Raw genomic sequence first — 25129 nt, forward strand, 5'->3', positions numbered from 1 at the left:
CTATGTTACTATGTTAATTCCTTGGCCAAATAACTTAACCAGGTTCATGCTTACTTTTATTCTGCCTTGACTCACAGGCGTCCTGCTGTGACTGCAAGGCACTCCAGCGGATCTAATACACTTCTGAGCGCATCCTGGGGGACACATAGAGACCCTCGCAAATCACACCAGTCGCTGCCTCACACCCCCTTCAAGTGACACCATTTTGGAAATTATACCCCTTTAGGAATTTATCTACCAGTCTAGTGACTATTTTGACTCCATGGGTGTTTTCCAGAAACAAGCAGCAGTGGATGTTGTTAAGTGAAAAAGTACAAACTGCCATTGTACCTACCGGTACTTTCTAGTGACCAGTATAGGCAGGGTTTCATCACTACAGAAATGCTAAACATGTGGATGGTAAATGTGGTATAGGCACACTGGGGCTCAGAAGGGAGAGGGGTATTTGGATTTGGGAGTATATGGCAAATTTAAAATTTTGTCCGCATTGACTTTTGTATGTTGTTCGAGTACGGGATCATGTTGGTCTCAAAAAGCCAACCTAGAGACTTAATTTTGGGAAAACACAACAATCCTCAACGAACATGAATACAATAATCCATACCAAAAACTGTTTACATACCAAATTTTAAGGAAAAAGTGTTATTATCTGAGAATAAGCAGCAAGCGTTCCTCAGTAGAAATTTATCTGTGAAAACGTGTATCATGAAGTCAGTCCTTGCCAAAACTCCTCAAGGTCCAATAGTAGTCAGCGACATACTACAGCAATGTGGCGTCATGCAGTATCTGCGACACCTACTCGGAGAAACAACTGGCAGATAGCCAGTCCCATACTCCTGGGATAACACCCAGTTAAAAGGAATCTGTCACCCATTTTTTGTGATATGATGTAAAGATATCATTCAATTTAGTGTCACATAAGCATTATAGCAGTACTTTTGATACCCCCTGACTACCCACCTTTCATGCATAAATACCGTTTTTAGCTCTCCTGCGGTGTATGTAAATCACCGTGGTCCGGTCCGATGGGGGGCGGCTTTTTCTCATCCCCCCATCCTCAGCTTGCTGTACGTATTGTGATTTGTGAATATCACAGATCTCGTAGAGGTGCCGTGCGTGCGCATTGAAATGTCCTACCGCGCGTGCGCAGTATGCTTTACCCAACTGTGGGCAAAGCATAAAATCATTATTGCACATGCGCCAGCATACGTCATAATTATCTATGACCCGGAAGTCATGGTGAGTTTTTTACCCCCGTATTTGTAAGCCAAAACCAGGAGTGGAATGGTCATAGGAAAAGCATAATATAAACATTTGCACCACTTCTGCATTTCTCACCCACTCATGGATTTTTGTTACAAATACTGGGGTAGAAAAAACTCACCAAATACTCAATGTGTGCATGTGGCCGTAGTAGAGATACGGCCTCACCCTTGGGGAGGAGCTATGGAGTCGATGAAAAAAAATGTTATAGCTTTCAAGAAAAAAAAAGAAAAATGAAAGGAATTAAAAAAAAAAATTTTTAACGGTTGCAAGGGACGTTTTAAGGAAATTACTTTGTTACTTTTAACCTTGCCGAGACCGTGAAATAAAAAAAAAAATAGCTTTAGTCCTCATTCAAATATCCTTTATTTAATTTTTTTACATAAGAAAAAAAAATGATTTTCATCACTGTCCAGTGTGTCCATTTTTGAAATCGGTGTTTCATTTGTGATTTTCTCACATATGTTGAAAAAAAATGACAAAGCACAAAACAGCATTAAAAAAGGACAACAAATGCCATGCATGTGATTTTCACAGACCCACAGACTTATATGGGCGATCTAGGTCCATGACTAAGATCAAAAACAGACGTGTCTTTTTTTGCACATCATTTAGTCCAGCAAATAACTCGAACATGTGAACAGCCACATAGACGAAGGGGCTCATGATCAATCTGTGTAAAACATGGATAGAATTTGTAAATGAAAAACAAAATCTAAATGAGACCTTACCTTAGGCTATAGAGGTGACGTCAATACTATAACATACATGACCACTGTAGCTAATCAATATGCTCAACAGCCTTGTAGTGACTGCTTTGCCACTACTTCTCAACCTAGTGATTGGCTGCAGTGGTCTCAAGCGTTGTAGTTTTGACGTAACTGCTCACTGCTACATCATGTCAAGTAAGTTCTCGGGCTGTGGTGGAGAGGTAGCAGTGGGGAGAAAAGTTGTTTATTTGTAACCACAGCAAGCCTATGAAATATCGAACAATATTTCTTTAAAAAAAAAAAAAACCTTTATAAGCAAAGTCTGGTTCTATTAGCCTTTATCAGCATTTTTTTTTACTAGGGTAAGATGTTGACAGACATATACAGTGCCTTGCGAAAGTATTTGGCCCCCTGGAACTTTTCAACCTTTTCCCACATGTCATGCTTCAAACATAAAGATACCAAATGTAAATTTTTGGTGAAGAATCAACAAGTGGAACACAATTGTAAAGTTGAAGGAAATGTATTGGTTATTTTAAATTTTATCATTAGTCATTTAGGACAACATTGGATCATTCAGAGATCCACAATAAACATCTGGAGTGAGTTTGCTGCACTGAAAGAAAAGGGGCAGAATAATATTGCACGCTCCACTTTTCAGTTATTGAATTTCCACAAAAATTTTAAATAACCAATAAATTTCATTCAACTTCGCAATTGTGTCCCACTTGTTGAATACTTTTGCAAGGCACTGTATTATTCTAAGAGGGGGCGATAAGACATCACATGGTAAGCATGCAAATAGGTGGGCAGACATTTAATACATGGTTCACACCAGGGAAGCAGTCATTGCTTCTAAGGTAAGGAAAGAGAAGTACAGCTGATTAGGGCGCTCAGACCAAGACAGACACTTATTTTGGATGGAAAAGAAACTTCTTTACTTGGTCATTATGTCCTCACAAAGCTTTTCGGCGGTGAATCCGCCTTCATCAGGTGGTTGCTTCTAAGGTAGACCACATAATACAAAGACGTGCCAAGGCCTGCAGAATTTTTACAATATACGGTAATTATCTACTTTATTAGGGAAACATTTATGTGGCCTTCTCTGAGTGCTTGAAAAAGGATTATTCTATTTTTTGTATCAATTACTATTTTGTACAGATGGTATCTACAAGCATAAGTATATTTTATCAATCATATGTACAGGTCAGTACCTCTCCACACAACAGCATTTGCTTTGTATTAGCCATGAATATCCCCAAATGAACATTTTTTTTTAATTATGAAAATGTACTTAGAGGATATAGCATAAGGTTGTGACCTTGATTTTCTTATTAAGTGACCCACAATACTTCATTCATATATTATTAATTTTACTAAATAATTCAAGTTCACTTACAATTAAACATATTTTTGAGTAAATGTTTTGAATATTTTGATTCACAGTAAATAGGTCTCAAAATTGCATTGGAACACTGTATACTGTATTTGCGACAAGCGTTATCTGTCCCGATGACTAATATAACGAAGGCCGTGTGTCCCATAGGAATCATAACAGTCGAGGTATGGTAGATTGAGCCACTCTGGCAGGTAACTTGTAGTGCTGTAGACAAAACACTCCGTGGTGTTAGCAGCTGCTCTCCCCTCAGGTGAATCATCTTTACCTCCCCACTCCAAGATTTCAATCCTCTTAATAGTGCGTTGGTACATGTCTGGACAGCTTTCAAATTCATCCAGGAATTGTACCATCTGGTCATCAACTGAATATATCTCTCCAGCAATATGGTGGCCGGTCCCCGGGACATTCAGAAGGAATGGAATATTTCCCTTTTTAGCTATCACCAATGGGTACTTATCTATTGTTCTTCCGGTGCCTTTAAATTCAGCTTTTCCATTGTTTGGATCTGTCATAACGTGATAGTTTGGTTGTCCCTTCTTAAGAGTTCCATACACAAAGACATTATGCAAATTCTTTCCTATAAATTTAGGAAAATGAAAAAACAATGTTAACACATCTTTGGACACCTGTCTTACTTTTTAACTAGTTACTAGAGGTGATCAAATCTTTAGAAATTGGAATTTGCTAAGTTTGTTGACTTTTATCCAAGTCAGTGAGGCGCAGAAAATCACAATACTACAAAGATTCCAATTTCCCTGACCAATACTGTCGGAATTTCAAGATTTATGAGAAATTCAAGACTTTTTGGTATAAGCAAAATTGGGTTATTAAAACTTTTATATTTTTTTTCCAGTAATATTTTTTTTAATATTTTTTTAGTCACGTAAAGGGACTTGACGGAGGCTACATTGAAAAGGGCAACTAAGATGGCAGTCATGAGGACCTTCAGCAGACTTGTCTACCATGGTAACCCATTCACTCCCCACAACTGTCGCCGAAGGGATGATGGGATCAAGCAGACCATTTACATGCCGCTGTCAGTGAAAACAGTGAAATTTCAATGGTTACATGCAAAACAGTCGAGGCCTGCTTGGTTAGGAGTGGGCTCAGCTCATGAGCTGCACGCAACATGTGACAAAAATTAAGGGGTTAAAAAGTTTTATTTTTCTGTTCTTCATGTTTTGAGAGCCATATTTTTTAACTTTTAGGTTGATGGAGTTGTTTGAGAGCATGTTTTTTTAGTAATGTGCTGTAGTAACTACACCCTTCATTTTTTAACATACTTTTTTTATCATTTTTTTATCACATTTTCTAGAATTGATAGATACCAAATATGTGGGGGGTTTACATCAAGTAAACAATTTTTACTAGTAAAACTGGAATATTGTTTTTACTTCTATAGTATTTTGAAACGTTAAAAAACATTGTTTTTTTGTAACAATACTTATCCTACAAGTAGACTTGAAAATTTTATTGCTTAGCGAAGTTGTAGTACATGACAGACTTAGAGACAATTGTTAGACCTCTTGTCATGATCGCATTCCTGACTGGTTGACACAGAAAGAGTGTTCTCCATTATTGACCATGGGAATCTCTAGTTTATAGATAGCTCACGCAGCAGAATCCTGGTGATGTACAGTACATGTATGTCTTGATGTACACAGTTGGCGCAAACTACAATGTACACGGATGATCTGTAGCAGGAAGGGTTTAAACTCTGTTTTGTATTTGCAAGCATGGGTATAGTACACCCTTATAAATATGTCCCACTCTAATGGCTTTATCAAACAAATCCTACGCTACTATTAATACCTTCTAAAACCACAGGTTGTCACATTGAGTATGAACAGCTAAACGTGTACAAAATATGATTTTGTATAAATCTACAAGATGTGCATTATATCCAAAAATCAATTCTACATAAACATGACAAATGTGTCCACTGACAGATCTCTAGAAATTTCACTTGGCCCCATATACATTACATGAAAGTCGTTAAAGTCTGCTGACTGTTGGGTAAAATGGGGAAGTCCCCATATACAACAGATGATGTTGGGGGAGAAAAGCATTGGGCCACTAGAATTTAAATGGCCAATCCTGTTGTTTTCAGAGGAGATAAGCCACAGACAAGTGTCTGACAGACTCTCCTATCTTCATTTGGTATAGGTAAGTTGGGAAAAATAGCAGTCTGTCAAATAAACTTTGTGCATGGCCAGCTTATGTTTGCCAAGATAACAAATCATTTGTGAATCTTGTAGATGGTCAAAAGGACACCCACATTGTCTGCATCTCAAATATATTAAATACGTAAAGCAGGAAAGAACATCTTGTGACTGTGTCCAAGACAAAGCTACAGAATGGTCGTTTAGTCAGAGACTCATGCTTCATTTTTCTAAGACGGCTCAAGAGTAAAAACAGTTTGTACAGCGTCATCATAGTAATCAATACAGCATCCCATAGGGAATGTTTATGAAAACATTTATGGTAACTTGACAATGGTCTTACCATCAAAGGGGTTTCTACCCTTTTTATATTGTACATATTGCATGAGTGAGTTATAAATAAATAGCTCTCACTCCTCTACCAATTTCAGGCTGATCTTTTATCCTTCTGGTCTCCTCCTCTTCTCCTCCAGTATTGTTGGTGAATGACTGTCTGCAGTATTAACTTCTATCTAGAAATTCAACCATCTCTCATAACAATGAGCTGTGTCTTCTGTTTTATTAAAAGAATAAAACAAGCGAGTTATGTTTTTAGTAACCAACAAGGCTGTGTTAGGAAGAAACCTGCCCCAGAAGGAACTGTAGAGGGGTCAGACGTGATGACTAAAACATGCAATTAATTCTCAGAAGAGGATTAAGGCACTCATGTTCACTCTGAATCAGAAAACTGAATTGGGAATAAAATGGTTCAAATCCAAGAGTTTACATGTCAAAACTAATACATGTGAAATGTAGAAGCAAGCATATAGAAAATTAAGTGTGAGAAAGCACAATAAAGGCATTACATGTAAGACAGTACTGATGAACATTAAGTAACCAATTAAGAAAAGTAAAAACCTAGTGACATTGAATACAACCACTGAAGTAACCCTTAGTGCTTTACAACTACACTGAAAAAAGGACAGACTATACAGAACAGCAGGGCACACTTATCTATGTTACAGCTGAAAACTGGAGTAAATCCTGAAACTGGACTGGAGCTTTATAACTACAGTAATTTTGACTAAATAACCTCACTATTTCCTTATAGGTAAAAAAGTAGAACAAGAATTACCGCAGATGAAAGATTAAATAGATGTATTAAGAATTAATGGATAAAGTAATGATTAGAGTCTATGCAAGTTTCATCTAGTCCCGTGCCCATATACCCATCATACATATCCGCCATCCCATAGTTCCGTGCCCATATTTCCATCATGTATATCCTCCATCCCATAGTCCCGTGCCCATATAACCATCACACATCCTCCATCCCATAGTTCTGTGCCCATATACCTATTATAACATCTTCGCCATGGCAACCATTCTGACAATCGTCACCATTGCAACCTATTGTGACATCATCGCCATGGCAACCATTATGACATCATCGTCGATACACACACACACACTCAGCTTTATATATATAGATCTTAAGGTTATGTGTCCATCTCCATAGATCTTTATGCTTCTTTGATGAAGGTGCACAACATAATTAAGAAGTTTACAACCTATGGTACTGTAGCTAATCTCCCTATGTGTGGACGGCAGAGAAAAATTGATGGAAGGTTGCAACGCAGGATAGTCCAGATGATGGATAAGCAGCCCCAATCAAGTTCCAATGAAATTCAAGCTGTCCTGCAAGCTCAGGGTGCCTCAGTGTCTGCACAATTTATCCATTGACATTTGAATGAAATGAAAAGCTATGGCAGGAGACTCAGGAGGACCCTACTGCTGACACAGAGACATAAAAAAGCTAGACTGCAATTTGCAAAATGTATGTAAGCAAGCCAAAATCCATCTGGGAAAGCATCTTGTGAACAGATGAGACCAAGATAGAGCTTTATGGTAAAGCATATAATTCTACTGTTTACCGAAAACAAAATTAAACCTTCAAAGGAAAGAACACAGTACCTACAATAAAATATGGTGGAGGTTCAAAAATATTTTGGGGTTGTTTTGCTGTCTGTGGCACTGGGTACAAGGCATCATGAAATCAGAAGATTACCAAATGATTTTATTTTGCAATGTAGCACAAAGGTCTCAAAAAGCTGGGTTTGTGTCCTAGGTTAGGAGTCTTCCAGCAGGACAATGACCACAAACACTTCATGAAGCACCCAGAAATAGATGGAAACAAAGCACTGGAGTTGACATGGCCAGAAATGAGTTTGGATCTAAATCCGAACACCTGTGGAGATTTCTTAAAATTGCTTTTGGGCACCTTTCAAATATGAGAGACCTGGAAAGTTTGTAGTCCCAATTTTCAGCTGAGAGGCGTAAGATGGTTGTTGATAGTTATAGGAAGCGATTGATTGCAGTTATTTATTCCAGTGGGTGTGCAACCAAATATTAAGTTGAGAGTGCCAACAATTTTATCTAGCCTAATTTTGGGGTTTTGTGTAAAATCAGGTTTCATTTGCCTTTTTTTCTCTTTTTTTTGTGGTGTTCCGAAACACACAAAGGAAATAAACATGTGTATAACAAAATGTGTAATTGCAATAATTTTGTAGGAAAAATATTTCATTTTCTGGGACAATTTCATGATGGCAAACACTTTCAGCAGTGACTTTATATAGTGCTGGGCAGCACGCCAGATCAAAGGGTAAATGAAGACTGTAAGCTGGCATCATGCACTTCCGCATCTGTCACTTCATACAAGCTTTATCCATGTGCATCTATAATACCAAGCAAGCTATATCCGCACTCACTGCTGTGCATGTTTCAAATCTGCAGCATGTCAACTTCTACTGTGGGTACACTGAGTTTTAGGTTCAGACTTACCCCAAAGGATTGCAATAGTGTGGAAAATCCACAACTAAAAACACATTGTTCTGTAACACATACTCCCCGCCAGTACCTTTGGAGTCCCTGCAACCCCCCCCGTGAAGTCTCCCGAGTTCCAGACATCTTCTTCCGGTAACAGTAGGACATTTTTGCTCTTGGTTCATTTTGATCACTGAGCTAGACCCTGTCACCGTGATCAAAATAAAAAAATAGTAAATCAAACCCCCCTTTATCACCCTCTTAGTTTGGTAAAAATAATAAAATAAAAAAATATATTTATTTCCATTTTTCCATTAGGGTTAGTTTTGCTAAAGTTAGAGTTGGGCTAAAGTTAAGGTTAGGGTTGGGCTAGGGTTAGGGTTGGGGCTAACGTTGGGGTTGGGCTAAAGTTAATGTTGGGCAAAAGTTAGGGTTGGGCAAAAGTTAGGGTTGGGATTATGGTTAGGGTTTGGACTAGGGTTAGGGGGTGTTAGGTTTGGGATTAGGAATGTTTTGGGGTTAGGGTTATGGTAGGGTTGGAGTTAGAATTGGGGGGTTCCTCTGTTTAGTTAAATCAGGGGGTCTCCAAAAGCGACATAGTGCCACCATTGATTCCAGCCAATTTTGTGTTCAAAAAGTCAGTGCTCCCTCCCTCACTTCTGAGCCCTGCCATGCACCCAAACAGTGTTTTTCTCCCACATATGGGGTATCAGCGTACTCAGGACAAATTTCACAACTTTTGGGGTCTAATTTCTCCTGTTACCCTTGGGAAAATAAAAAATTGGGGCGAGAAGATCATTTTTGTGGAAAAAATATGATTTTTTATTTTCACGACTCTACATTATAAACTTCTGTGAAGAACTTGGGAGTTCAAAGTGCTCACCACACATCTAGATAAGTTCCTTGGGAGGTCTAGTTTCCAAAATGGAGGTCACTTGTGGAGGGTTTCCACTGTTTAGGCACATCAGGGGCTCTCCAAATGCAACATGGCGTTTGATCTCAATTCCAACCAATTCTGAGTTGAAAAAGTGAAAGAGCGCTCCTTCCCTTTCGAGCCCTGCCGTGCGCCCAGTGTTTTTTCCCCACATAAGGAGTATCGGCATATTCAGGAGAAATTGCACAACAAATTTTGTGGTTCATTTTCTCTTATTACACTTGTGAAAATAAAAAAATTGACTTTGCAGTAAAATGTTTGTGAAAAAAAGTTAAATGTTCATTTTTTCCTTCCACATTGCTTCAGTTTCTGTGAAGCACGTAAAGGGTTAATAAACTTCTTGAATGTGGTTTTGAGCACCTTGAGGGGTGCAGTTTTTTAGAATGGTGTCACTTTTGGGTATTTTCTGTGATGTACACCCCTTAAAGTGACTTCAAATGTGATGTGGTTCCTAAAAAAATAGTTTTGTAAATTTTGTTGTAAAAATGATAAATCGCTGGTCAACTTTTAACCCTTATAACTTCCTAACAAAGAAAATGTTTCCAAAATTGTGCTGATGTAAAGTAGACATACAGGAAATGTTATTTATTATTTTGTGCGATATGACACTCTGATTTAAAGGCACAAACATTAAGTTTGAAAATTGCAAAATGTTAAAATTGTCATATTTCCGGTATTTTCACAAATAAACCCAAGTCATATTGAAGAAATTTTTCCGCTATCATAACGTACAATATGTCATGAAAAAACAATCTCAGAATCATCGGGATCCGTGTTAAAGCGTTAGAGTTATAACCTCATAAAGTGACAGTGGTCAGAATTGTACAAATTGGCTTGGACATTAAGTACCAAATTGGTTCTGTGACTAAGGGGTTAAATAAAGTTGCTTTGTTTTTGATACATCCTAGTATTTGGACTTGAGAAAACTTTGACAGTCGTGTGTAGATGACATGCACTTTTAGTGCATTTCTGTAACGGACTTATAACACACACCGCAGGTCATTTTACACTGCATAAAAAAAAGGAAAGAGGGTGTAAGATTTCTATAAATCCAATCCACTTTGCTGGAGCTGTAAGATGCTGCATTTTTTGCCCAGTGAAAACACGCAGCATGAAAAACTCATTGTGAAAACTTAACTCAAAAGGGATTCAAAATATTATGTATTCCAAAATGGTACCAATCAAAACTTCAACTCAACCCACAAGAAAAGTTCCCATTCAGGTCAATCATCTGTCAATGGACATATAGGAGTTTTACACGTCACAGGTGGCAGAAAGGCTCTAGAAAAGTGGCATGGCTCACCCCACAGAAAAATAGTGAAATCTGTGCTCCCATATCTAAATGCCACTATCCCTGCTAAGCCCCCTCACCCACCCCAGTAAGCCCATACTGCAATGAGCATTCACCTTTGTCACTACTGTAGCAGGGAGAGCCCACCTAACAATGTACAGATTTTGTGTCGCCAGAAGCACTAGCTGGGCACAATATATTGGGCAGTAAGCTGCCATATTTGTAATTTTCACTCATCAACACCAACTACTGTTTTTATTTCTGGTAAACACATGAGCAGCCCAAATATTGATGAACTCCCAGAGGGGTGTAATTTGCAAAATAGGGTCACAAGCTGATTTTCTACAGTTCTGACACTTTATGGCCTCCGCAATTGGTGACGGAACGTTATTACCCCAAGTCTGCAGTCCAAAAAACTTACAGCTCTCAGAATTCAGCAATGCATAAACAATTTTTTTCTACAAAGTTATTCTCCAAGTCCAAAAGTGGCAAAACCTAAAAAAAAACAAAACAAAAAAAAAACCACCTTTATTTAGGTTAAGTTCCCATGATGAATTTTTTATGCCGCGTATTTTCGTTATCAAAATGCAGCGCAGTCCCAGAAAAGTGGATGGAATTTACAGAAGTTTCATGCCCACTGTGCTTTCTTTATGATGTATAAACTGACCTGAGGTCATCTTTGAAAATCTGCTACATGTCAATTTCTCTTTCTTACAGGATGAGTTTTATGTGCAGATTTCCCCATAAATATAGAAAATCCGCAGATAAAAATAGCATGCGTTTTTAGTGTTTCCGCTGTCATGCGCACGTGACAGTATCAATAATTCCAACTAGCAGGAGGTATAGAAAACAAAGTAACTTTATTTAAAACATGGCATACCAAAAAGAGACAAAAACCTCAGCATTAAAAATGCACTGAGAAATGCAATATCCTTTATTAGGAGGAAATGCCCAGTGGGAACATACCACAAACATTACTGGCAGAAGTTTGCTCATAGTGTATATGAAAATACTAGCTGAAGAGCCTGGCGCTGCCCGGGCATAGTAACTAACTGGATAGTTATAACAAATTATAATTATCCTCCATCCCATAGTCGAGTGCCCATATACCCATCACACATCCTCCATCCCATAGTCCCATGCCCATATACCCATCATACATATTCTCCATCCCATAGTCGAGTGCCCATATACCCATCACACATCCTTCATCCCATAGTCCCATGCCCATATACCCATCATACATATTCTCCATCCCATAGTCCCATGCCCATATACTCATTATACATATTCTCCATCCCATAGTCCCATGCCCATATACCCATCATACATATTCGCCATCCCATAGTCGAGTGCCCATATACCCATCACACATCCTTCATCTCATAGTCCCATGCCCATATACTCATCATACATATCCTTCATCCCATAGTCCCGTGCCCATATACCCATCATACATATCCACCATCCCATAGTCCCGTGCCCATATACCCGTCATACATATCCTCCATCCTATAGTCCAGTGCCCATATAGCCATCACACATCCTCCATCCCATAGTCCCGTGCCCATATACCCGTCATACATATCCTCCATCCCATAGTCCAGTGCCCATATAACCATCACACATCCTCCATCCCATAGTCAACCATTATGACATCATAATGAGCGGCATCCGCACCGTCGCAGCTACAGCCACAAAATTTGGCACAGTCACACGTCTGGACCCCGAGAGCGTCCTAGGCTATGTTGTGAGGCGAAATTTTAACCCCGCGCGTTCCAATTCACCAAACAATTTTGCCCCTATCTACATAAAGGGGAAAAAATGTGTGTGTATCAAGCCCCGCCCCTCATTATGATGTCATAATGGTTGCCATGGTGACACTGATGTCATCATAGGTTACAAGCCCCGCCGCTCATTATGATGTCATAATGGTTGACTATGGGATGGAGGATGTGTGATGGGTATATGGGCACTGGACTATGGGATGGAGGATATGTATGACGGGTATATGGTCACGGGACTATGGGATGGCGGATATGTATATGGGCATGGGACTATGAGATGAAGGATATGTGATGGGTATATGGGCACTCGACTATGGGATGGCGAATATGTATGATGGGTATATGGGCATGGGACTATGGGATGGAGGATGTGTGATGGGTATATGGGCACTCGACTATGGGAAAGAGGATATGTATAATGGGTATATGGGCACGGGACTATGGGATGGAGGATAATTATAATTTGCTATAACTAACCACAGTTAGTTACTATGCCCGGGCAGCGCTGGGCTCTTCAGCTAGTATATATATAAAAGTTCAAATCATCCCCTTTCGCCCCATTCAAAATAGAAAAATAAAAAAAATCAAACATACACAGATTTGGTATCGCCGCGTTCAGAATCGCCCAATCTATGAATAAGAAAAGGATTAACCTGATTGCTAAACGGTGTAGCGAGAAAAAGTCAAAACGTCAGAATTGCATTAAAATGCAATAACGGATGACCATAAGATCGTATCTGCACCAAAATGGTATCATTAAAAATGTCACCTCAGCGCGCAAAAAATAAGCCCTCACCCAACTCGAGATCACAAAAAATAGACCCGCTATGGGTATTGGAAAATGGCGCAATTTTATTTATTTATTTTTTTAATAAAGTTTGGAATTTTTTCACCACTTAGGTACATAAAAAAGAATCTACACGTTTGGTGTCTATAAAATCGTAATGACCTGGAGAATCATAATGGCAGGTCAGTTTTAGCATTTAGTGAACCCAGTAAAAAAAAGCCAAACAAAAAACAAGTGTGGGATTGCACTTTGTTTTGCAATTTCACTGCACTTGGTATTTTTTTCCTGTTTTCTAGTATACGACATGGTAAAAACTTGGTAAAAACGAACGGTGTCGTTCAAAAGTACAACTCGTCCTGCAAAAAACAAAGCCCTCACTTGGCCATTTTGATAAAAAAGTTATGTCTCTGGGAAGAAGAGAAGCAAAAAATGAAAATGCAAAACCAAAAATAGCTCTGGTCATTAAAGGGAACCAGTCACCCCCCCCCCCCCCCCCCCCGGCGTTTTTAAGTAAAAGAGCCACCTTGTGCAGCACTAATGCTGCATTCTGTCAAGGTGGCTCTGTTACTTAGCTTCCGTTTCACTGCAGAAATAATAGTTTATAAAATTGTTCAAAAATACCTGAATTTTGACAGGGGGGCAGGTCTTTCCCCCTCTGACAAACGCCTCGCATCCATCAGTCATTTCGTATTTGGCTACGCCTCCTCAGTTTTCTTTTGAAATGCTGGCACCTGCGCTGTACTATAGTTTCATGGGCATGCGCAGTTAGCACTGCCCGACGTGACCATGCTCTCAGATCACATCCTGGCCTTCATATCGCGTGGCCACAGATCCCGCCCCGAAGTTGCTTATAATTTATTCACACTGCGGGGCTGGGAATCTTGGGCATGAGAGCCGCAGAGAACTACTTCCCATGCCCAAGATTAAGGGGTTAAGCAGTGCTTTTTCCTTATGTACTAATATACTACAACTGAACAGTTTGTACAGGAGGCCTTATGGAGGCAACTCCCTGTATTGTGCTTCATAAAGACACCAAATAGCAGCCACCAAGTGTCTGTATGTAAGACCAGCTACTGACAAGCAGGACAATAGCTGTTATTAATTTTTGGTTGCTTAATATAGCCCTAATGGCTTAAATTCATAAAAGTTCTATAGTCAAAGTTCAATTCAGTCTTGCATCTCGTCACTGCATCCTGCGTACCTGCTGTTTACCTACATACTCACCCGGGGGGTGGTCCGGTCCGATGGGTGTTGCAGGTCCGGCGCCTCCTATCTTCTTGCGACTTATGCCATCCGTGTGCCGTTGTGTTTCACTCTGCACAAACATTTTAAAAGTGAACACGACTAATCTGGCAAGGACCGGTTACTATAGGGCCGCGATATGGCCGACTACGGGTCCTTATTTCTTATAGTGTCACTTATCCGTCCTGACGTCCCTCGGCGCCTCTGATGAGGCTGCGTTGGTGTCGCAGCCGCTGGGCCCAGCTGCTGAGGATCTGTCGTAGTCTTCGGGCGCCCAGGAGGAGATGGGGCACAACAGGCCCTGAGGAAGTCCTTTGCTGAGGTGACCCCCTGTAGAAACGGCGGGGTTCTGATTGTAAACGAGTTCAATGAGACTCCAGTCTCCAAGCAGGGTTGTGTAGCAGTTCTCAGGAGTGGCGGTTGGCAGGCCATGTGCACGGCCTGGGCCTAGGCGAAGGAGTAGGCCCCAACTGCCGACTGCAGCGGGGTGACATCCACTGCGGCCGATGATGAAGAGGCCGCAGCTGTGGGCTGAAGTGGGGCGGCAGTGGGCAGGCTGCAGTCGCGGTCTGGAGTGGAGTGGCAGCAGCTACGAGGGGCGGCGGACCAGCCGCAACAGGCTGCAGTACAGCGGTAACAGCTGCGGACCACCGTGGGCAGGAAGAGACCCTGAATCGGAGTGAAGCGACAGTCTCTTGTTGGTAGGTACGGCGCCCACTCTCTGCAGGCTGCAGTAAGTCTCTCCTCTGCCGATGGTCTCCTTTCTCGTCACAGTCTGTCACTCTGGCTCTCTCAGTCTCCCACAGTCTCTTGCCTCCTGTCTGCCGTTCCGCCAACTGACTCCCCTGCGCGCTCCCTGTTTCTTTTATACTCGCCCCTCCCCTTGCTGTCCTGTCACTCTCAGCAGTCCACTCTCCTCCTTTGCTCCCCGGGTACTGTTTCCTTAGGAACCCAGATGGCGGTCCCCTTGGTTCCAGCCTGGACACTCTGCAGGGGTCCTCCTCCCTACAAGTATAATAAAACTTATTTTTCTTATCTTTCAGATTGGATCGGGGGCTTATCTACAGCATTATAGAATGCGGTAGATAAGCCATGAAAGGCGGTGGCTGCATCTTATAGTGGCCAAACCTGGTGACAGGTTCGCTTTAACATTGCAAAGTATAAGAAAAGCTTTGCAATTCATTTATTTATCCATCCATGAAAAACACTGATGACACACGGATGGTACAAACGGATACATGGACAACACTGATGACAGCGGTACCAGTTTTTCACATGTAAATGAGGCCTTAGTGGTGGTCCTCTGTGTAGAAATGTACAGACTGCTGCGCTTTTCTATATAGATGAAAATAGATACCTGGATGCACAGACTGCTGTTACCACTGCATCTTGGGGGGGGGGGTTACATCTGAACCCGTGACTAAGCCATAGACTAAGTTGACCCAAATGGAGATAAAAAGAAACAATAACGATGAATCAGACAATGTTCCTTTTATTTTTTGTCTTGTGGTAGTTGTTGCCGTTTTTGTTTTCCCAAATTCTTCAAAATGGCACATGTGGTTCATTAATTTTTCTGCAAAGTCCTTTGTGCCATTCAAAGTAAAACAAAATGTGCATATTGCACAAAAAACAAAACAACAAAAAAAAAAACACAATCTAGGGAAAACATAGGGCACTGTAGTGTATTTGGGCCAAAGTTTAGCATCTTTTAAAACTTATATTTGATGAAACATTGGCTCCATCAGGGTTCCTGTCTGCGGTCCTGAAAAACGGGATTCAGCCACAACCCCCGAAGAGGCTATGGGCTATTGACGTTAATGACGACGGAGGCACTTTGTACTCTGACCTTATTTTCATCACTGTCTGCCTATTTCAGGTGGGATCAGGGCCGGGGTTAGGGACAGGCAGACTAGGCAGCTGCCTAGGGCCCCTGCTCCTCCAGGGGCCCCCAGCCAGCAGCACATCGCACAGCCGCTATGGGGCCCCTGTGAGGCAGGGGGGCCTGCCTGCCCCCAGCGCCAACTCCCGCCGCCGCCGCACTGAAGGAGGCAGTGATGGAGGAGACAGCGTCAGCTGACGCTCCCTCTCCCATCATTCCCCGCTCTGCCTCTGACACAGCGGGGGCGCAATGACGTCATTGCGCTCTCACTGTGTGCCATACAAAGCAGGAGAAGACAGGAGCAGCTAGCAGCGCAGGCACGAGGAGAAGGTGAGGAGTGTGTTTTGTTGCTTTTTTTAAATCAGTGTGAGTACTGGACTGTGGGGCCACTCTGGTGGGGGCTATATAACATGCTCGGCTGTATCATACCATGTATCATACCATGCTAGGGGGGCTATATACCATGCTGGGCTGTATTATACCATTCTGGGGGGCTATATACCATGCTGGGTTGTATTATACCATGCTGGGCTGTATTACACCATTCTGGGGGGCTATATACCATGCTGGGCCGTATTATACCATTCTGAGGGGCCTATATACCATGCTGGGCTGTATTATACCATGCTGGGCTGTATTATACCATTCTGGGGGGCTATATACCATGCTGAGCTGTATTATACCATGCTGGGGGGGCTATATACCATGCTGGGCTGTATTATACCGTACTGGGCTGTATTATACCATTCTGGGGGGCTATATACCATGCTGGGCTGTATTACACCATTCTGGGGGGGCTATATACCATGCTGGGCTGTATTATACTATGCTCGGCTGTATCATACCATGCTGGGGGGCTATCTACCATGCTGGGCTGTATTATACCATTCTGGGGGGGCTACATACCATACTGGGCTGTATTATACCGTGCTGGGCTGTATTATACCATTCTGGGGGGCTATATACCATGCTGGGCCGTATTATACCGTGCTGGGCTGCATTATACCATTCTAGGGGGGGCTATATACCGTGCTGGGCTGTATTGTACCATTCTGGGGGCTATATACCATGCTGGGCTGTATTATACAGCCCACCATGGTATACAGCCTGTATACCATGGTGGGCTATATACCATGCTGTGCTGTATACCATGGTGGGCTGGACAGTATACCATGTGGTGCTGGGCTATATACTATGCGGATGTGTTATATGCCATGGGGGGTACATTTTACATTATATTCTATAGGGGGAGGCTATGTTATATAATATGGGGGGCTACATTATATTCTATGTGGAGGTGGGCTGTATTTATTCTATTTGGGGCTACATTATATTCTATGGGGGGGCTGTATAATATTTATTATTTTCGATGGGGGCTGCATTATACTATATGAGGAGGGCTACATTGTATTCTATGGAGGGGCTACATTATACTATATAAGGGGCTGCATTATATCCTATGAGGGGGTTGCCATGTATTCTATGGAGGGGCTGCATTATTCTATATGGGGGGTGGGGCTGCATTATATTCTATGGGGGGTTACATTATATTCTGTGGAGTGGCTGCATTATACTCTGGGGTAGATGCATTATTCTCCAAGGGGTGGCTGCATTATACTATGAGAGGGGCTGCATTATATTCTATGGAGGTTACATTAAATTGTATGGTGGGGCTGCATTATACTCTGTGGGGTGGCTACATTATACTATATGTGGGCTGCATTATACTGTATCAAGGACTACGGGGAATACATTATATGAAGAGCTATGGGAAGTGAATTGTACTACATGGGTGACTATGGCGGTGCATTATACTATATGGAGGGCTATGAGGAGTGTATTATACTATATGGAGGACTGAGGAGTGTATTATACTATATGGAGGACTGAGGAGTGTATTATACTATATGGAGGACTGAGGAGTGTATTATACTATATGGAAGACTATGGGGTGTAAACTGTGTTGCTGATAACATGAGTGTATGGTGATGTTAGGGTGTGTGCACATGTTGCGGATTAGTCTGCGGCTTTTTCTGCAGAGAATCCATATCTCTTGGCAGAAACCGCAGGGTAAAACACATGCATTTTTCCTGCCGATTCCTAGCATGTGTACAGCAGATTTGATGCAGGTTCTAGTGCGGTTTATCAGTGCAGATGAGAGAGATTGATTTGTATGTCCCGGAACGTACACTGCAGCTGCGGTTCTGCAAAAAAAGAAGTAACATGCTGCGGAAAATAAACCACAGCAAATCTGCGCGGAATTTTCCGCAGCATGTGCACGGCGGATTTGGTTTTCCATAGGTTTACATGGTACTGTACACCGCATGGAAACTGCTGCGGATCCGCAGCAAAAACCGGAACGTGTGCACACACCCTTAGTGATCCATAAGTGATCGTTCTGTCCTCATCATTCTTTCTCAAACGGTGGAAAGAGGCCGGGAAACAAGTGTTGAACGACTTCTTCAATATTGTCGATCACACTCATTTACCGGCCTGAACTCAGCGCATGTAACTACAACTGAAATTCTTCTGTGGGATGTGCAATATGTCAGCATTTGGGGCCCCATTTTAAACTTTGCCTAAAACTGGCCCTGGGTGGGATGAATTGGTGAATCGGGAGGAGTAGGACAGACTGCATTCTTGTGGCTTTCTGAAAAGATGGACAATGGTGGAAAAGAAAACCACATACAGAATCCATCCGAGCTGTGTGTGAGACCGCGCCGTCACAGTGTGAACAGGGCGTCCACACTAATCACTCCCAGGAGAGAAGGCAACGTCATGGCGAGGGCTCAGGGGCCACAGCCTGAGGAGGAAACAAGCGCTTAGTGTGAGGAAGAGATTAATGTAAAGTGTAACTTCTGCTGGGGGCGGGTTTCCCGGGTTCTTACTATGTGCAGCAGGCAGGACAGAGCAGCAGAGCATTACCCGAATCGCCCATGTCACGACTGACATGATCTCCTCAGGCCGCAGCCACTTCCTCCGGCAGAGCACAGCTGTAGCTCCGGGCACCACGTGACCAGCCGGCAGTCTGCGAGGATTAGTGCTGCGGTGAGACATGGGGGTATCGCGGGGTCGCCAGAGCCCCCACACAGCCGCTACCGTACAGCGTGGTGAACGCACACCGTGCAGGGTCTAACTAACTGCCCCCAGTGCTGTCAGGCCACGTCTCACACTGTGCGGATTCCTGGGCCCGGGCACAGCCATTGTTGTCACGTGTGGCAGACAGACTTTCACCCTTGTGGTGCCACATTCAGAGCCGTGACATAATGTTCCTGGAACGGGTGCTTGTGTTTTTTTTGCAAGTGTGCTGAGGCTTTCCTTACTTTTGGGGAACAGAATAAGGGATTTATGTTCTCATTCCGGGCATAAGATTGGTGCCGCTTCTTCAGTACCAAAAATTGCTACATTTCAGCGCACCCTCGTGTTTGCCTAAAACTGTGCAAAGTTTTCAAAGCTTTTTACACCAGCATTCTGGCATAAAAGCTGTGAATCAGACCTTTGACTTTAAGCCCTTTACCTTAACCCCTTCACAGCATGCGCCGTACATGTATGGCACATGTCTTGTCCCTCCCTTAGATGTGGGCTCCGGTGCTGAGCCCGCATCTTTTCCGACGCATGTCAGCTGTTTTGAACAGCTGACATGTGCCCCTAATGGCTACAGGTGGAAATGTGATCCACCTGCAGCTGTTAACCTCTTAAATGCCACTGTCAAACTCTGACAGCGGTATTTAATGTGATCGTGCCAGAAGCGCATCACTAATCCCACCCTTTGTCACATGACCTCACAGCGGTCAGCGCACATGGCGAGTGAGTATTTCTGCTACAAACAGGCGATCTGATCATCGCCTGTGTAGCACAGGCGATCAGACAACTGCAGTTACTAGTCTCCCATGGAGACTATTGAAGCAAGTGAAAAGTGAAAAAAAAGCTTTTAAAAATATAAAAAAATATAAAAGTTCAAATCATCCCCCCATTCAAAATAAAACAATAAATACACATATTTGGGCGATTCTGAACGCGGCGATACCAATCTATCAATATATAAAAATAATCCATCAATATATAAAAATAATCCAATCAGTAAATGATGTAGCAAAAAAAAGTCAAAATGTCAGAATTATGGTTTTTTTTGTTTGCCACAACGTTGCATTAAAATGCAATAACGGGTGATCACAAGATCATATCTACACCAAAATGGTATAATTAAAAACGTCAACTTGACGCGCAAAAAAATAAGCCCTCACTGAGCCCCAGATCCCGAAAAATGGAGACGCTACGGGTCTCGGAAAATTACGCAATTTTTATTTTTTCTTACACAAATATTGGATTTTTTTTTCACCATTTAAATAAAAAAGAACCTAGACTTGTTTGGTATCTACAAACTCATAATGACCTGGAGAATCATAATGACAGGTCAGTTTTAGTATTTGGTGAACATGGTAAAAAAAACAAAAAAAAACAATTGTGCAATTGCACTTTTTTTTTGCAGTTTCACCGCACTTGGATTTTTTTTTCCCCTTCTTTGAGAACATGACGTGGTAATACCAATGGTGTCGTTCAAAAATACAACTTGTCCTGCAAAAAACAAGCCCTTACACGGCCATATTGCTGGAAAAATAAAAAAGTTATGGCTCTGGGACGAAGGGGAGTGAAAAACAGAAACGCAAAAATGAAAAAGGGCTGCGTCGTGAAGGGATTAATCCATTGGTCGGTAAAAAGACTTCGTTATGAATTATGAAGTAATTTCACATTATATCAGTTTGACCCCATAGTACATTTTCATAAAAGTAATTTTGTAGTTTTTTTATTTTTTCCTTTATTATTACATTGATCACTTGCAATTTAAAAAATATCAAGTTTTTAAACTTATATAAAAAAAAGTTGTCATGTTAACATGTTTGTAAAATTAATTTTACATGGAAATTTTTTTTTTTTTCAAATTAAATGTATTACTTAGGGTATGTGCACACGTTGCGGATTGCTCTGCGGAATTTTCCAAGCGGAATCTGCATCTTTTGGCAGAATCCGCAGGTCAAAATCTGCGCGTTTTTCCTGCGGATTTATTGTGGATGTTGTGCGGATTTGGCCTGCGTTTTTACACCTGCGGACTCCTATAATGGAATGGGTGTAAAAATGCTGTGGAATCCGCACAAAGAATTGACATGCTGCGGAAAATAAACCGCTGCGTTTCCGCGCAGATTTTTCCGCAGCATGTGCACTGGTTTTTTTTCCCCATAGAATAACATTGTACTGTAACTCACTAGTCAATCTGCAGCGGATCCGCAGCAGCAAATCTGCAACGTGTGCACATACCCCGTTCCTTTTTTTGGTTCTGACTTTTGAGTTTTCATTGGCTGTAAGCCATAATTATCAACATTAACCGAAATAAACACTTGAAATAGATCACTCTGTAATGACTCTATATAATATGAGATTCACATTTTGTATTGAAGAACTGAAATATATTAACTTTTTGATGATATTCTAATTTTGAGAGAAGCACCTGTACATTCATAAATCAGACTGGAGCATGCGACTTTTAAACTGAGCTTTAGGCTGAGTTCACACGTACCGGAACTCTCGCGGAAATTACCGCGAGAATTCCGGAATTCCATTCCGTGGGAAAATCGCATTTTAAATTCTCGTGATTTTCCCGCCGAAAAACTAGCATTTTGCAAGCGTATTTAGCTTGCAGAATTGCTAGCATTTTCCAAGCGATCTGTAGCATCGCTTGGAGAACTGATTGACAGGTTGGTCACACTCGTCAAACACAGTGTTTGACAAGTGTGACCAACCTTTTACTACTGAGGCCGCCTATGCAGCATCAGTAGTAAAAGATAAAATGTAAAAAAAAACAAAAAATGGTGTTATTCTCACCTTCCGACGTCCCGCGCATCCGTTCCCAGTAATCCTTTGCGAAAATGCCCGCGATGGCGTCCGTTCTCGCGGGATCGCGATGTCTCACGGTAATTCGCGATGACGTCGCGCGAATGACCGCGAGACTTCACGATCCCGCGAGAGCGGCCGCCATCGCGGGCATTTTCGCAAAGGATTACTGGGAACGAGAGCGTGGAGAGAGGCGGGAAGGCTGCGCCGGACGCCGGAAGGTAAGAATAACAATATTTTTTATTTTGAAATCTATTTTTTACAGGGATATGGTACCCAAAGCCCGGAGGACAGTCTCCTCTCCTCCGGACCGTGGGTACCATCCGCAAATGTTCTGCTTACTTTCCGCATGGTGTGCACAGCCACATGCGGGAAGTAAGCTGAACAATGCATTCCTATGGGTGCAGGATCGCCGCGATTCCGCAAAATTAATGAGCATGCTGTGGTTTTTACCGCGAAGCGATTCCGCCGCGGTAAAAACCGCAGCATTAGCACAGCATTGCGGAATCCCATAGGAATGCTTATTTTTCGCGTTTTCGAGGCAAAATCGCGCGGTTAAAACAGCCGTGGAAACGCGAAAAAAAACGCCACGTGTGAACGCAGTCTTACTATTCCTTCCTGGGTCCAGCACTGAGTGTCTGCTTTGTCTGCAGTGCTGCAGAGGGTCATCAATCTGAGCGACAGCAACTTAGAGCCCCGGAGATCACTGATTGGCGCTGCTGATGTTAAGTTAGTGGTCGAGACAATAGCAGGCACCAGGACACTCATCGATGAACCCAGGGAGGATGAGTAAGGCCACCTTCACATGTCTGGTTTTCAAGTACTTGTGGCGCCCATTTTTTTTCACGAATACCACATTATTATCTATGGTGCTGCTGCACACATGTCTGTGGGTTTGCAGAGACCTTATGTCCGAGCACTGCACACGGGAGACATTTGAGACATGTCCGTTTTTTTTTACCAGTATTGCCGATGACAAAGGGCAATACAAATCCATAAGGTAGTGTAAAATACTGATGGCATTTGTGTGTAATCTGTGTCCCGTACGTGTTTAACATTTCAAAGTATCAGAGAAGCTTTGGAATCTAATATATAAAGCTCAATGTGGGTGTGTATGTATATGTCCAGGATTGGCATCCGCACCGTCGCAGCTACAGCCACAAAATTTGGCACAGTCACACGTCTGGACCCCGAGAGCGTCATAGGCTAGTTGTGAGGCGAAATTTTAACCCTGCGCGTTCCAATTCACCAAACAATTTTGTCCCTATCTACATAATGGGGAAAAAGTGTATATGTATTGGCATCTGCACCGTTGTAGCTACAGCCACAAAATTTTGCACAGTCACACGTCTAGACCCCGAGAGCGTCATAGGCTATGTTGTAAGGTGAAATTTTAACCCTGCGTGTTCCAATTCACCAAACAATTTTGCCCCTATCTACATAATGGGGAAAAAGTGAAAGGAAAAGTGTTGGAGGCAAATTGACAGCTGCCAGATGTGAACAAGGGGGACTTAAAGAATGAGAGCGATGGCGCCAAAGAGTATATACCGTACAGTTGCTAAGGTGGGGCCCTGACATGGGATACTCACCACACACGGGGATATGAACACACACACACAAAATGCGCCACACACTAAGACGTGCTTCAACACATATACCACCCTCAGCACACATTTCACCACACATACACCAACCTCGCCACACTAAAGTCGCCACTCAAAACTCGCCACGCTGTCCCAGAGCTGTTTAAAAGATGAAAAATGAGCTGTGATTGGTTGCTATCAGCAACAGTTTTCTTTGTAGACAGTTGTGGTAACTGAGGCCTATTATTCTTATCCTTTCTATGGTGTTATCGTCCTTCTGTAAAGCTGGAAATAACAAAATTTATTACCGTGCCAACACAGACCACCCTCTGACACAGACTGCAGGGGGAGCCCAGTATCAAACAGGATAGGATTAGATACACAGCTCAGTATCACACTGGATAGGATTAGATATGTAGGGATCGTGGGCCGAGCTGGGGGATACTGACTGCTGAGCAGTGTATCTAATCCTGTCCTGTGTGATACTGACTGCTGAGCTGTGTATCTACTCCTATCCTGTGTGATACTGACTGCTGAGCTGTGTATCTACTCCTATCCTGTGTGATACTGACTGCTGAGCCGTGTATCACACAGGATAGGAGTAGATACACAGCTCAGCAGTCAGTATCACACAGGATAGGAGTAGATACACAGCTCAGCAGTCAGTATCACACAGGACAGGATTAGATACACTGCTCAGCAGTCAGTATCACACAGGATAGGATTAGATACATGGCTCAGCAGTCAGTATCACACAGGATAGGATTAAATACACGGCTCAGCAGTCAGTATCACACAGGATAGGATTAGATACACGGCTCAGCAGTCAGTATCACACAGGATAGGATTAGATACACGGCTCAGCAGTCAGTATCACACAGGATAGGAGTAGATACACGGCTCAGCAGTCAGTATCACACAGGATAGGAGTAGATACACTACTCAGCAGTCAGTATCACACAGGATAGGATTAGATACGCAGCTCAGCAGTCAGTATCACACAGGATAGGATTAGATACGCAGCTCAGCACACAGTATCACACAGAATAGTATTCGGCTCAGCAGTCTGTATCACACAGGATAGGATTAGATGCATGGTTTTTATGTGCAATATAATCATTATAATTTGTTATAACTAACCACAGTTGGTTACTATGCCCAGGCAACGCCGGGCTCTTCAGCTAGTTGATTTATAAAAAAAAAAATAGATACTAGAAAGAAAACAAATGACTAATGACTCATAGATCCAAAACACTTTTGCCACTGGTACCATTTTTTCACATACCAGTATTATACAGATGTGTGAAAAGGGCCTAAACAGTTTGTCTAAAGGGAAATTGTCTGCAGGTTTTTGATATGTAATCTGAGAGCAGCACAAGGGCTTCTTAAAGAAAAAGTAACAGG

General features: G+C 42.2%; 1 protein-coding gene across 2 annotated transcripts in view; it reads right to left on the reverse strand.

Annotated features, from left to right (window-relative positions):
* Positions 1 to 3021: 3021 nt before the first annotated feature.
* TMTC4 (transmembrane O-mannosyltransferase targeting cadherins 4) overlaps positions 3022 to 25129 on the reverse strand; it is a 190988-nt gene continuing 168880 nt past the window's right edge. For both annotated transcript variants that reach the window (XM_073569507.1, XM_073569506.1), the window contains one exon: positions 3022 to 3949. In XM_073569507.1, the coding sequence (XP_073425608.1) occupies positions 3474 to 3949 (476 nt within the window). In that variant the 3' untranslated portion in view covers positions 3022 to 3473. The remainder of the gene's footprint in view (positions 3950 to 25129) is intronic.

The sequence above is a fragment of the Dendrobates tinctorius genome, unplaced genomic scaffold (assembly GCF_039654945.1).
Source record: "Dendrobates tinctorius isolate UK_male_01 unplaced genomic scaffold, ASM3965494v1 ptg000026l, whole genome shotgun sequence".
Lineage (NCBI taxonomy): Eukaryota > Metazoa > Chordata > Amphibia > Anura > Dendrobatidae > Dendrobates > Dendrobates tinctorius.